The sequence below is a fragment of the Bremia lactucae genome, linkage group LG10 (assembly GCF_004359215.1).
Source record: "Bremia lactucae strain SF5 linkage group LG10, whole genome shotgun sequence".
Taxonomy (NCBI): domain Eukaryota; phylum Oomycota; class Peronosporomycetes; order Peronosporales; family Peronosporaceae; genus Bremia; species Bremia lactucae.
This window is the reverse complement of record NC_090619.1, coordinates 375,660-391,389: the sequence shown is the minus strand read 5'-3', so window position 1 is coordinate 391,389 and position 15,730 is coordinate 375,660. Positions and strand designations below refer to the sequence as shown.

At 48.1% G+C, this 15,730-nt stretch overlaps 1 protein-coding gene across 1 annotated transcript; it reads left to right on the top strand.

Moving 5' to 3' along the window:
- Window positions 1-2,862: 2,862 nt before the first annotated feature.
- On the top strand, window positions 2,863-14,274 carry CCR75_009389 (uncharacterized protein; the record flags this gene model as incomplete). Its single annotated transcript, XM_067967430.1, has 2 exons — window positions 2,863-4,770; window positions 12,136-14,274. The coding sequence occupies 2 exons, from the start codon at window positions 2,863-2,865 to the stop codon at window positions 14,272-14,274; spliced, it is 4,047 nt and encodes a 1,348-aa protein (XP_067814926.1).
- Between the last annotated feature and the right edge of the window lie 1,456 nt (window positions 14,275-15,730).

The window sequence follows — 15,730 nt, the reverse complement described above, 5'->3', positions numbered from 1 at the left end:
CATAAACGTGGGCACCTAAATCTGTACCGGTATCGAACGCACAGTAATGGATGCAGACTGCGAGCGCATCTACTGCACACATTCTTGCAGGGATCGCTTCGCCTATCGCGCTTTAAAAAGGCGCGCCTTAAGTAGCCTTCGTTATTCGGCGGCTAACACATGGCGCGAAACTTTGTCTAAAAGGTCGCTCATGAAGGAAACGCCTTACCGTCCACCATAAGCGCCGAGAAAGCCCACTCCGAGGCCTTACCACGCAATGTTCCTGGCCTCCTTCGTGAGTCCGAAAACCGCGCGTGCGGCAACTCCTCTTTGTGCACTCGAATGGGTGAACGCACTCGTGGTTGTGCAGCAGTCGCCTACACCGGCAGCTGAACATATGCGAACTGGATCGTTGGCCGATCGAATCACATCGTTCGTGTGTCCCATTCGCTGTTCGATACATGCCGTACGTTCGCCGACAGCAGATAGTCGCTTACCTACTGAATCCAATCAGCCATGTTCGACTGAGCGTATATCGCCTTCTCACACTTGCTGCAACGTACAGTACTGAATGTAGCTCCCCGTTAGATTCATGTTCGACGACTCGTCGCACGCGGCTGCACGCAAGACGCTCATGCGATGACGGATGTTGCATGCAACCAAACCCGGATGCTTCCTTTTCCGAAAGAACGCCGGGTCGGAGTTGTACTCGTGACAAACCGCGACCACGACTCGTTCAACGACGCCGACGACACGAATACGTACAGCGTAGTCGGCTTTCCCTTCGTCTGGGAAGATACCTCGTCACGCATCGTGGACCAGATTTAAAATAGTACTCGCGGTCATCGAACGCCTGATCATACACTCGTAAGGTAACTCGATACGACCCCGTCACTTTCGTATAACCATACCCTCCGTCGAGACTCTTAAAGCGAGATCGAGTTTGGTGAGTCTGGCTCCATTTCAAGAAAAAAAGGCCTACTTTATTCGAATGCGGCAAACTCACATCATCTGGGACATCATGGTAATAGGCACCATCTTGTTGAACGCGCTAACTGCGAGTCCACCAGAGCCAAAATCTGGTAAATCGGGGTCGGTATCCCTACCCCGAGGATTGACGGGAATTATCGTTTAAGACAAGAGGCGTACGCACCGTTACGGCTAATAGAAGTGATTACTAAAATAGGTAAGGTGAAATTCGACGCGTTTAACTCGGGCTCTACCGAGAAAGTACCTTCAATATTTTTGGTGCAACCTTATTCCCATTCGCACACAGAACAGTCTGCAAATTTAAAGCACAGGTTGCGATGTAGGCGGGCGCTTCTAAAGCGACCTTGCACTACAGCACACACACCTTCGGGCATAGCGAGGAAACAGTTAGACTGTCTTCTCTCACGTGCAGTGAGGTAGTTGGTGGACGCCTGAGGCGACCTCACCGATCGAGCTTGCACTTTGAGTAAGTGACGTAACGGAACCTGTTGCCCGTCTTCTCGTGCGCACTGAGCTTTATAAAGTAATTTAAGACTGACTATAGTTAGAAGAATTAAATATCAAACCTTTTATTACAATGACTAGAAGCTATCTCTACAGATCCATCCCTACATGGCGAGCATTTTTATTCTAAATACTTCAGCTTCCAGATAACGTCAGACGTACCCCCTTTCAATACGAATGCACCTATGAGCATCAAATACACAAGGGTGGGTCACATTGTGAACCTCAACCGAGTGACATGTCAATTAACTTCGCACGAGCTCCCTGTTAAGTGTACTTCACGGACGAGTAACATAAGGCAGTTAGCCCTTTACATGCGGGCTCTCTGGTGTCTACTAGAACTGGACTTTGTAGGTAAGTCTTAAGGACTAGTCGAAAGAATAATATAATATGTAAAAGTGTAGGTTGGCGCTTCTAAAGCTGCCTCGCACTACAAGCACACACCTTCTAGCACAGCTTGAAAGCGGTTTGACCGTCTTCTCTCACTTGCAGTGAGGTAGTTGGTGGGCGCTTGTAGCGACCTCACACAACGAACTTGTACCTTAGAACAGCGTCGCCACGGAAGCGGTTACCCGGCTTCACGTGTGCGCTTGTTATCTAGAAGGACGTTTTAAGACACCTCTGTTCATATCATACACAAGGGATCCTCATTTAGTGGCAGGTCAAATTACTTTACACGAAAAAAAATGAGTTCCCGGTGTGTGACATTAGGCGCTTTACCCCGTTACAAAAACGCTATAATGTCGTTTTTTGAGGATTTTTTCATTACGAAACGTAGTATTAACTCCCTTGCAATATTTGATAATTCTTTGAGCACTTGTTGTAATAGTTTTACTCAAACATTTTACCGAATTTGTAACTTCATTGTACACTCTAAGCAAAACTATGAGTGATGTAATCCAAACTTCTTCTCGACGACTTTGCATCTGCCAGCGACAAAGGCAAATTTGTGATAGAGTACTGCAAATAATTGTGTCGTCCAGTTGGCGGCGTCTGCGACGGGGATAATGACATTAAGAAAGTTTTCTTTGATGACTCAAAAGCCATCAAAGAAAACTTTCTTAATGTCATTATCCCCGTCGCAGACGCCGCAACACTTTTTTCTAGCGAATAGTCAGTCCAAAATCAGACAGGCGCCAATGCCGATAGTGGGGTGATTGGCCACAATTTGTGTAGAGGCGACGCGTTGGCAACTTTACCTCCATATCGATCGCCGTCTGGTTCGCTGCAGCACTGCAGTTGGAAGATCGGCACCAGGTAGCCCAACGTCCCCAGACGACGACAACTCGACACGCGAATACACAAAACTCGGTTCGTCAACGGACTGCCGCAGTTCACTCCGCCTTTACGATCCTACTTAGGATACTCGAAGCAAAAGCAGCCGTTGCGATGTCGACTTCTTTGCCGCTGCCTAAGGGTTTCTTTAACAGAAATGTGCGCGTTTCCGAGGACATGCGGCGTCAGTACATTGAATTCGCGGAAGCATCGATCCGCAAAGTTTTCGCACTGAGTGACTGTCACAAGAATAGCTGGATCCCTATGCGGGAGAAGAAAGGCGTCGCCATTTACCGCAACTTTGGCCAGATGCGGGGTCCTAAGGCATACAAATCCAACATTGCTGAGGTGGGTTGCAAGGGTCAGCTTTCAGCCTCACTAGATCAAGTCGGCCGTGCTTACGCGGCGCATGATGACGCACTATTTCGAAGGCTTATGAAAAAACTGAATCCTGCTGTGATGGATGCCGCTGTGCTGCTCACAATTGTCCCGCGTACCCCACTAACGCCCTTCAGATATATCGGCATTAAATGGTACGCGGTCAAGACGCCCACACCGATTGTATCACATCGAGACTACTGCTGCCTTGAGGTGCAAGATAAGATCATGGACTCGTTCGGAAACGAAATGTATATTCGCGTTCTCAACTCCATTGATGTTAACGAATGTCCATCACTCGAAAATTCGCATGGACTTGTTCGCGCTAAGATTCTCGCCGGTTACATGTATCGTCTGGATCGGGTCGAGTCAAATGTAGTACGGGTGCATCATGTAGCACGATTTGACCCCGGGGGTTATTTTCCTGCACAATGGGCATTTAAGACGGCCGAGTCACAGCTATTGAACAGCATTGTGCAGGTACGCCGAATTATAGACAAACAGCAAATGAACGCTTGCACATTTGTTGACAAGAAGCAGTGGGTGCCCAACCACGAGCGTTTGCATTGCGCCGTGTGCAGCAGGACTTTTGGTACGTTTCGCCCGCGTCACCATTGTCGAAGTTGCGGTGAGGTAATTTGTGGCAAGTGCAGCGTTTTTAAGTCAGTGGAGGTACCTGGAACAACGCTTAAAAATGTTCGTATTTGCTCAGTATGCAACATGGGTGTGCAAAAGGCCGTAGGGCAAGACGAAGACGAAAACATGTCAGATATCTCTACCTCTTCCATTACTTCCGGCAGTACAATCGCACACAACGAAATGAATCTTATGGATCTATACATGGTCAATGGTGGTGGGTCGCGCACGCCATCGGCATATTCAGACGCTTCAGCTCAGTCGAATCTTTCCATTCGTTCAACGACTTCCACGCGCTCAACCTACGATGCTCGTGCGCGAGAACACAGTCGTGCACGAGTAACACGAGGCCCCGGGGCATTCTTTAATGAAAGCAATACACCGCGATCATACATCGCCAACAATCTTACGCCCCGTAGCACGCTTGGGTTTGAAATCGCCACATCACAATCTGGAGCAAACAGTTCAGCTTCAACGCCATCCGGAGGGGGGAAGCTTTCTATCTCAGCTGCAACTGTTGTCGCAGCCGCCGCAATCACAGCAGAGCGGCTTTCGAGCTACAAGCAGAACCCTGTCGACATTGGATACTTGCGCGACTCGGCCCCCGATATCTCAGCCATTATAGAAGCTCGTGAGCATACAAAGGATCATACAATTGTGTGGCCGCTTGCCAAGATGCAACAAATGGCAATGGAGGAGGTTGCAGGCGTTGACTTGGATTTAGATAACCAGCAAGAAATTGAAGTGAAGCCAGCAGTGCCAATAAATTGCGACATTAAGGATATACAGCAGCACTCGCTGAAGCAGCACTTGCCTACTGTGGATCGCATTTCGGAAAGTTCGATTGAGCACTCGATCCGCGCATCGACCTTATTGCGCATAAGCATGGAAACGGACAAGAGCGACACCATGGCCTCCAGTGATGCCACCTCTTCTCCAACCGGCATTAAACGACCATTCCTTAGCGGGATTCTCTCGCGCGTGCGCGGCGAGTCTGTCGATTTATCCGTGAAAAGGGCCGCCTAACGGGCACAGGTAGCGGGGACACCTTCCCCTCGTCGAAGAGACCGGCAAAGCAGCAACANCGCCGCGTTAACACTCCGGCAGCGTCTAATGCCTTAGTCGAAACGCCGACAGCTACTGGTGCTGCAGCCGCGTTAATTAGGCTTAAGGATCCATCCCACTTTAACAGTGAGGATGTTGATCCGTCGCTCATTGTCAACTACAATGAGTCGACACCGTTGCCGTCACCTCATAATAGTGATGCCGACGACGAGCTCATGAGGAAGGATGATGGCGCATTATTGTCCATCCAAACTTCTCTCATTGCTCACATATGGAGACAGCAACATTTACGAACGCTTTCGCGTCGTCTGCGCTGGATAGGGCAGCGATCATTAATGAGAGCGCTGTCCATAAAGGCGCAGCCGCTTCTCCGTTGGGTAAAACCACAACGTCTATAGCTCAGACCATTATCAATAATGGTTCTAACTTAAAAATTTTTGACCCTGAAGCTCCGCCGACGATACGTGAGCGTGCTCAGTCGGTGTCACAAGCCAGTCGTATCAAACATGGCTATGTGACGGGTGGCATATCACTCATGCCCCCTCCATCTTAATGGCCCCTGTAAACGGGGTTAATAGCGTCGCTCCTAGAACGCGCTTACCTAGACGCTCATAATTATTATGGCGTCTTTAAATCATGGAAGGCTTAGGGGAAATCGCTTGGGCGTATATTTCCGATCCCGGTCATGTTGCGTTCAATTAAAACGCCTGACCAATACGAGGCGGAATTCACGCGCAACATTCATCCGCATTCCAATGCGATGAAACAGCGGTTGCAGCGAATTATTTCGTACGCTTGCGTGTAAAAGAAATCATGGGCGGCACTGTACCCCCTGTTTCTTCTCACTACGCTACTTCTGCTAGTCCATTTGAGACTACCAAAGAGGCGTCAGCTGGTCCTCCTTTTCATAGGCAGTCACCAAGCCGGGCACGCCAATACGTAGGGTATTGATCGGTCCCAAGAGTCAAAAATCTTCGAATAACCTCTCCATTGGACGAGGATCCGATATTTTTGCCACACTGAGCGGTGTGCAAGCAACCGTCCAACAAGGAAGCGTTGATTCCGACCCGCATCCATCAGTGAAGGCGGCGCTCGATAGGAGTGGCGATCTTGCTCACCTTCTCGTGGCTGCCTTACCTTCGTCCGTTCAGTCGCAGAAGTTAAGCGCTGCCGGACAAGGTTTTGTGGATCTCGAGGGTCAAGTTATGCGACTGACCTCGGATCTTCAGGATGTCCGCGCAAAGGATCGTCAGGGTTATTAACGCCTAGAACACTCGACTTTACATCTTGGAGAAGTTGATGATGATGGACCTGCATTATGCGCGTGGTATCCCTCGCTCTCCGAGTCCTTTTGTGGTAGGAGAAGTCATTCGGCTGAAAGTTTTTCACCGAGCTAAAGCAATTTGGCTTAGCTTTCAGGTGCGACGGAAGTTTATTTTTCGTCCACTAAAGTGAATCGACAGCAGGCGACAATGGTCGTCCTGAATGTCGTTCTCTTTATTTCCAGAGGCTAATGAGCTCGTCAAGTGGTATGCCCACATGGCTGTCAACGTCGACGGCTAAAATTGTGCTTTAGCACTAGACATACTTTCCTGGTGTCTTGCCTCGAAATCTGCTCTGCGCGATAAAGCGTCAGCCAGGACATTCGACTTACCCGGCTTGTATTCAAGTTTGAAATTAAATTCAGAGAAGAATGTAAGCCATCATGCCATTCTAGGCGAGAGGCGCGCTAAGTTTATCGCGGTCCGCAGTGATGCGTGATCCATATAAACCACAAATGGTTCAGTTCCCAATATCTACACTCGAAACTTAACAAGAGCATACTTTATTGAAAGTCGCTGCTTGTCATACACAAGGTAATTCAGTTCCGCGGCTTTTATAAGCCGGGACTGATAAGAGATGACACGGTAAACGCCGTCGTCATCCTTCTGCATGAGTGCGCTGCCGATTGCAAAATTACTTGCATCGGAGACGACACTAAAGGGCTTATTAGCGTCTGGCAATGCCAAGACCGGTGCCTCAACAAGAGATTGCTCCACTAATGTGAGCGCATGATCTTCTTCTATTAACCAAACCCATTCTGCGTCCTTTTTGAGGAGGTCAGATAATGCTATAGCTTGCTCAGCATAATTTTTGCTATATTTATGCAAGTAATTATCGAGCCCTATGAATTGGCGCAAAGCCTTCACATGCCGTGGGATTGGCAATTCCTTTACCGATGTTACCTTGTCTGGGTCTGCTCGTACATCATGCGTACAAACGATGCAGCCCAGAACAGGTACCTCAGGGACCCCTATGACGCACTTTTGCAAGTTGAGTTACAGATGGGCGTCACGCAGAGTCTGCAACACAGCGTCTAAATGATGCTTATGCGACTCTATGTCTCTCTCAGCCTGTCCTCGGCCCTACTATGCACGAATACATCGTCAAAGTAATGGGGCGCTTAGGCACGGTGCTGACGCATCACGTGAGCCACCACTCGGTTGAATGCCGCTGGTTCGTTTTTCAAATCTTGGGACATCACAAGCCACTCCCAAAGCATACCACTTGGGGTGCTTACTGCCGTTTTGGCTACATCGGACTCTCTCATGAGTACCTACCTGATAGTAGCCATCCTTCAAATCCAAAGCGGAAAAGATAGTTGACTTTCCCATGGAGACAACATCAACAAGACATCTTTCCGCGGGATTGGCGTTTGCGCCGGTAGGATCGCCGTGTTCAGCTTTTTGTAAGCATAGACCACGCGCCATCCACATGTGGTTTTACGCACACAAAAGGTCGGGCTGCTGAGAGGCGATTTGCTCTCATTCACATGTTCCGCCTTGGCTCGCTTGTCGAAGAACTCATCGATATAATCGACTTGTTCTTTTGACAACGGTCCTTGCCTGGTCACGCAATACTTGGTGACGGGTTCAAGGTCTATCTCGTGCCCGATGGCCCTATCTGCTGGTAGGCGGTTCAGCACTTCTTCTGGGAACAAATCGCGATGTTTCCAGAATTTTAAGGAACAGACTGTCTCTCAAGGCATCCAGCCTTGAGCAGCGAACCGTTTCTTTTTGTCCATTTCAAGGACGCTCTCGTCCATTGTGGAAGACGAGCAACAGTCCATCAAGTTCTCTTCTGGAACTGGTGTAACTATCTCGTGAATCTTTCCATCCTTTAATTCAGCAAAGAACAGATCCCACGACATCTCCGGGAGATTTACTATCTCCTCGGCAGATTTAAAGACTTGCCGCAGCACCTCAACTGAGGATGCCTCCGTAATTTCGTCTTTGACGGCCTCGAACACCTCGTTCGAAGGCCCGTCCTCTTTATATGATCTGATTGAAAGGTTACTTGTTTAGACGTGCCGTTGGTCGTCCTAATTTGTCGTGTACTCGTTCTTCGAGTCACTACGACCTTTGACTGGGAAGCGGGTGCCGTTGTTCTCCTAGCTAACGCACCCCTTCCAACAGCACCGGGATATAGGCACTGTGCCGGTTTATGCGACGCTTGACTCCCTGTCAGCTTGCCGTCTACTGCCACAGGCTCTCGGCATCGGACGTAAGTCTTTTATTACAAGTACTTACACAGGAAAAGGGATCGATCTGCGCAAATTGAAGCTCAAAAACACCGAGCGGTAGCAAATTAGAGGCTGCTGACGGCCGAATGCGATTAGTTAAGCTATTTGTCAATTTTGAAGACACTTTAAATCGTACATCTGTGCAGGACTATGGGACACATGACTAGTCATTGTTCTCTTCACTACCCCAGTCTTCACTAGCTGGGTAGGAATTGGTGACGTTTGACATACCGTCAACGCACCCTCAACTGTGTTCGACACGACATCAGTTGCACAAGCCTCTCGTAGGAGCACATCCTTTCCGGTGTCCTGCATATAAGTCGCAACTGTGCGTCTACGCCAGCCTTTCCATGGTTAATATCTTGCCAACTATGGCATGCCTAGGATGATGTCATACGGACTCTCCATATCTAGCACCGTGAGCTTCTCTCTACAGGAGAAGCCCCTAAACTGAAGGCGAGTTCAACTTGAACTCCCTTAGATCTTACGAGGGCACCATTCGCTTAACGAACGGTCGCCTCTTCTCGCTTGCCATCGTGGCAAAATGACTCATACATCGCCGTTCTCTGTTTTAGAGCCGCGAGTCTCACAAAATTCTGTGATGCATCCGAATCCAGGAGAATGGTCATCACATGGTCATAGCATCGTACTCGAGCGTTTACCAGCAGGGTTGAGGTCCAAAATTTCGCATTTGTTCGATAGCTTTGAACTCAGTTCGCTTCAGAGTCCGCGTCAGTAGGGCATTTCACTCCTACTGCGCTCCTGCATTTCCCGAACCCTCAGTGGTCTATGCAGAACTCATGCGGCTTGCACGATGGTTCTTGTCATCATCCTTCGGGTAGGGAGTCCTCTTGCTGTGTGTCTTAGCGCCATCAAAGATGGCATAGAACCGAGCCATCACATGGCCGCACTTGTCGCAATTGTAGCATCTGCACTGCCCATTTCCATAGGAGCAACACCTAACCTTTCGGCCGAAAGCTTAAATCAAGCTGTCGCCGAGGCACTGTTAAAGAATTGTTACACAACTAAGTTGCCTTTTCCATCGTCAACGGCACCTTTTTAAAGGACCTGTCGCGATGGGCCGTGTCACAGCCCATTCATAAACGTGGGCACCTAAATCTGTACCGGTATCGAACGCACAGTAATGGATGCAGACTGCGAGCGCATCTACTGCACACATTCTTGCAGGGATCGCTTCGCCTATCGCGCTTTAAAAAGGCGCGCCTTAAGTAGCCTTCGTTATTCGGCGGCTAACACATGGCGCGAAACTTTGTCTAAAAGGTCGCTCATGAAGGAAACGCCTTACCGTCCACCATAAGCGCCGAGAAAGCCCACTCCGAGGCCTTACCACGCAATGTTCCTGGCCTCCTTCGTGAGTCCGAAAACCGCGCGTGCGGCAACTCCTCTTTGTGCACTCGAATGGGTGAACGCACTCGTGGTTGTGCAGCAGTCGCCTACACCGGCAGCTGAACATATGCGAACTGGATCGTTGGCCGATCGAATCACATCGTTCGTGTGTCCCGTTCGCTGTTCGATACATGCCGTACGTTCGCCGACAGCAGATAGTCGCTTACCTACTGAATCCAATCAGCCATGTTCGACTGAGCGTATATCGCCTTCTCACACTTGCTGCAACGTACAGTACTGAATGTAGCTCCCCGTTAGATTCATGTTCGACGACTCGTCGCACGCGGCTGCACGCAAGACGCTCATGCGATGACGGATGTTGCATGCAACCAAACCCGGATGCTTCCTTTTCCGAAAGAACGCCGGGTCGGAGTTGTACTCGTGACAAACCGCGACCACGACTCGTTCAACGACGCCGACGACACGAATACGTACAGCGTAGTCGGCTTTCCCTTCGTCTGGGAAGATACCTCGTCACGCATCGTGGACCAGATTTAAAATAGTACTCGCGGTCATCGAACGCCTGATCATACACTCGTAAGGTAACTCGATACGACCCCGTCACTTTCGTATAACCATACCCTCCGTCGAGACTCTTAAAGCGAGATCGAGTTTGGTGAGTCTGGCTCCATTTCAAGAAAAAAAGGCCTACTTTATTCGAATGCGGCAAACTCACATCATCTGGGACATCATGGTAATAGGCACCATCTTGTTGAACGCGCTAACTGCGAGTCCACCAGAGCCAAAATCTGGTAAATCGGGGTCGGTATCCCTACCCCGAGGATTGACGGGAATTATCGTTTAAGACAAGAGGCGTACGCACCGTTACGGCTAATAGAAGTGATTACTAAAATAGGTAAGGTGAAATTCGACGCGTTTAACTCGGGCTCTACCGAGAAAGTACCTTCAATATTTTTGGTGCAACCTTATTCCCATTCGCACACAGAACAGTCTGCAAATTTAAAGCACAGGTTGCGATGTAGGCGGGCGCTTCTAAAGCGACCTTGCACTACAGCACACACACCTTCGGGCATAGCGAGGAAACAGTTAGACTGTCTTCTCTCACGTGCAGTGAGGTAGTTGGTGGACGCCTGAGGCGACCTCACCGATCGAGCTTGCACTTTGAGTAAGTGACGTAACGGAACCTGTTGCCCGTCTTCTCGTGCGCACTGAGCTCTATAAAGTAATTTAAGACTGACTATAGTTAGAAGAATTAAATATCAAACCTTTTATTACAATGACTAGAAGCTATCTCTACAGATCCATCCCTACATGGCGAGCATTTTTATTCTAAATACTTCAGCTTCCAGATAACGTCAGACGTACCCCCTTCAATACGAATGCACCTATGAGCATCAAATACACAAGGGTGGGTCACATTGTGAACCTCAACCGAGTGACATGTCAATTAACTTCGCACGAGCTCCCTGTTAAGTGTACTTCACGGACGAGTAACATAAGGCAGTTAGCCCTTTACATGCGGGCTCTCTGGTGTCTACTAGAACTGGACTTTGTAGGTAAGTCTTAAGGACTAGTCGAAAGAATAATATAATATGTAAAAGTGTAGGTTGGCGCTTCTAAAGCTGCCTCGCACTACAAGCACACACCTTCTAGCACAGCTTGAAAGCGGTTTGACCGTCTTCTCTCACTTGCAGTGAGGTAGTTGGTGGGCGCTTGTAGCGACCTCACACAACGAACTTGTACCTTAGAACAGCGTCGCCACGGAAGCGGTTACCCGGCTTCACGTGTGCGCTTGTTATCTAGAAGGACGTTTTAAGACACCTCTGTTCATATCATACACAAGGGATCCTCATTTAGTGGCAGGTCAAATTACTTTACACGAAAAAAAATGAGTTCCCGGTGTGTGACATTAGGCGCTTTACCCCGTTACAAAAACGCTATAATGTCGTTTTTTGAGGATTTTTTCATTACGAAACGTAGTATTAACTCCCTTGCAATATTTGATAATTCTTTGAGCACTTGTTGTAATAGTTTTACTCAAACATTTTACCGAATTTGTAACTTCATTGTACACTCTAAGCAAAACTATGAGTGATGTAATCCAAACTTCTTCTCGACGACTTTGCATCTGCCAGCGACAAAGGCAAATTTGTGATAGAGTACTGCAAATAATTGTGTCGTCCAGTTGGCGGCGTCTGCGACGGGGATAATGACATTAAGAAAGTTTTCTTTGATGACTCAAAAGCCATCAAAGAAAACTTTCTTAATGTCATTATCCCCGTCGCAGACGCCGCAACACTTTTTTCTAGCGAATAGTCAGTCCAAAATCAGACAGGCGCCAATGCCGATAGTGGGGTGATTGGCCACAATTTGTGTAGAGGCGACGCGTTGGCAACTTTACCTCCATATCGATCGCCGTCTGGTTCGCTGCAGCACTGCAGTTGGAAGATCGGCACCAGGTAGCCCAACGTCCCCAGACGACGACAACTCGACACGCGAATACACAAAACTCGGTTCGTCAACGGACTGCCGCAGTTCACTCCGCCTTTACGATCCTACTTAGGATACTCGAAGCAAAAGCAGCCGTTGCGATGTCGACTTCTTTGCCGCTGCCTAAGGGTTTCTTTAACAGAAATGTGCGCGTTTCCGAGGACATGCGGCGTCAGTACATTGAATTCGCGGAAGCATCGATCCGCAAAGTTTTCGCACTGAGTGACTGTCACAAGAATAGCTGGATCCCTATGCGGGAGAAGAAAGGCGTCGCCATTTACCGCAACTTTGGCCAGATGCGGGGTCCTAAGGCATACAAATCCAACATTGCTGAGGTGGGTTGCAAGGGTCAGCTTTCAGCCTCACTAGATCAAGTCGGCCGTGCTTACGCGGCGCATGATGACGCACTATTTCGAAGGCTTATGAAAAAACTGAATCCTGCTGTGATGGATGCCGCTGTGCTGCTCACAATTGTCCCGCGTACCCCACTAACGCCCTTCAGATATATCGGCATTAAATGGTACGCGGTCAAGACGCCCACACCGATTGTATCACATCGAGACTACTGCTGCCTTGAGGTGCAAGATAAGATCATGGACTCGTTCGGAAACGAAATGTATATTCGCGTTCTCAACTCCATTGATGTTAACGAATGTCCATCACTCGAAAATTCGCATGGACTTGTTCGCGCTAAGATTCTCGCCGGTTACATGTATCGTCTGGATCGGGTCGAGTCAAATGTAGTACGGGTGCATCATGTAGCACGATTTGACCCCGGGGGTTATTTTCCTGCACAATGGGCATTTAAGACGGCCGAGTCACAGCTATTGAACAGCATTGTGCAGGTACGCCGAATTATAGACAAACAGCAAATGAACGCTTGCACATTTGTTGACAAGAAGCAGTGGGTGCCCAACCACGAGCGTTTGCATTGCGCCGTGTGCAGCAGGACTTTTGGTACGTTTCGCCCGCGTCACCATTGTCGAAGTTGCGGTGAGGTAATTTGTGGCAAGTGCAGCGTTTTTAAGTCAGTGGAGGTACCTGGAACAACGCTTAAAAATGTTCGTATTTGCTCAGTATGCAACATGGGTGTGCAAAAGGCCGTAGGGCAAGACGAAGACGAAAACATGTCAGATATCTCTACCTCTTCCATTACTTCCGGCAGTACAATCGCACACAACGAAATGAATCTTATGGATCTATACATGGTCAATGGTGGTGGGTCGCGCACGCCATCGGCATATTCAGACGCTTCAGCTCAGTCGAATCTTTCCATTCGTTCAACGACTTCCACGCGCTCAACCTACGATGCTCGTGCGCGAGAACACAGTCGTGCACGAGTAACACGAGGCCCCGGGGCATTCTTTAATGAAAGCAATACACCGCGATCATACATCGCCAACAATCTTACGCCCCGTAGCACGCTTGGGTTTGAAATCGCCACATCACAATCTGGAGCAAACAGTTCAGCTTCAACGCCATCCGGAGGGGGGAAGCTTTCTATCTCAGCTGCAACTGTTGTCGCAGCCGCCGCAATCACAGCAGAGCGGCTTTCGAGCTACAAGCAGAACCCTGTCGACATTGGATACTTGCGCGACTCGGCCCCCGATATCTCAGCCATTATAGAAGCTCGTGAGCATACAAAGGATCATACAATTGTGTGGCCGCTTGCCAAGATGCAACAAATGGCAATGGAGGAGGTTGCAGGCGTTGACTTGGATTTAGATAACCAGCAAGAAATTGAAGTGAAGCCAGCAGTGCCAATAAATTGCGACATTAAGGATATACAGCAGCACTCGCTGAAGCAGCACTTGCCTACTGTGGATCGCATTTCGGAAAGTTCGATTGAGCACTCGATCCGCGCATCGACCTTATTGCGCATAAGCATGGAAACGGACAAGAGCGACACCATGGCCTCCAGTGATGCCACCTCTTCTCCAACCGGCATTAAACGACCATTCCTTAGCGGGATTCTCTCGCGCGTGCGCGGCGAGTCTGTCGATTTATCCGTGAAAAGGGCCGCCTAACGGGCACAGGTAGCGGGGACACCTTCCCCTCGTCGAAGAGACCGGCAAAGCAGCAACAGCAACAGCAACACACGCACAGACAACATCCTAGGCCCAGGCCTAGCAACCACATAACGGTCAATTGCGAATCAAAATGCGAGAGCGATATTGCGAAGTTGATTATTGGTTAGTCGTGTTAATACAAATAAAAAGTTATTGAACTTCAATTTGGATCTCAATTGTATTCGGGTAATAATGGGAGTTATTCTATAGGATATAATTATAGAAATAATTAATTTAAAAGATTCTTCAATTAGACAGTTTGTTTTTTTCAACCGAGTTTTAACGGCAACTCATTTCGGCTAACGACACCCCTCGACTGAGACTATATTAAACAATAACCAATCAGAATAAACATATGCACCTCGCAAATACTTAGTTATTTTTTCGTCCTCAATTCCGCTTTACGCCTTTAAACGACACTGTGCGCAAAACGTCGGTCAAATTCGAACTTATCTAGTATAGACATTTGCAAGCTGTGGTGTCTTCTCTGTGAATAGATTTATCATCAGACCTATTTTTTCAAGACGTAGCAAGCAATGTTTCTGACTTTTTTAACACAGCTTCTCGCGTTGGGAACTGAGAGAAAAGTGCAAAACGAATTGACCTACTATTCGAGAAATTTATTTGCTTTGGCAGCATGAGATTCTGAAACAAGTTCTAATTAAGTGCCCCTTAATGCTTAAACAAAGTGTGAGAAGTCCAGTGTCTCGACGGTGAAGGCAGAGTGTAGCGGAGCTACCTCGCTCCTAAAGTCAGAGGAAGACTTTCAGACTCAGAGAGTCACTTAGTTCTATTGAACTAATGGGTTTAACAGCTCAGGGAGTTGTACAAGCTATTAAAGCTTAAGGAATTCTAGTTCAAACGATTCAGGGGTTCGTAGAATTATGTGGAAACTAGTGCCTAAGAGGATATACCTTAGAAAGGCTTCTATCTCTTGCAGATCAATGCGGAAGCCTTAGGAAGGCACTTAACGCTTTAAGATTAAAAGGGGAACTGAACTATATTTAATTATTTAAATCTAAAAACCGTACCCTAGCTAATTAAAAATAGATTTTGGCCGCCAGATTTATATCTGGCGGCGACCACATTTATTACCCATAATAAATGGGATTTAAGTAACTAACTATTTTAAAATTAGATAAAAGGGTATTTTACCCATAAAGTAAATGTACCACAACAACGGTTCTCCAACCGATGTGTGCCCCATTACACCCTCCCCCATCAGACTGTTGACACCGAGTGACAACATTCGCTTCATTTCCTCTTTGAGGTTGGAACCTAAACAGCTAACCGTTTGGTTGCGTTTTTCATTCCTTTGTCTTATGTCAATCAAGCGTGAGTCACAGACTCTTAGTACCTTCCTCGACGATGAGAGAATGGTGAACTTTGAAAGTCACTCTCCATCAGAGGAGGA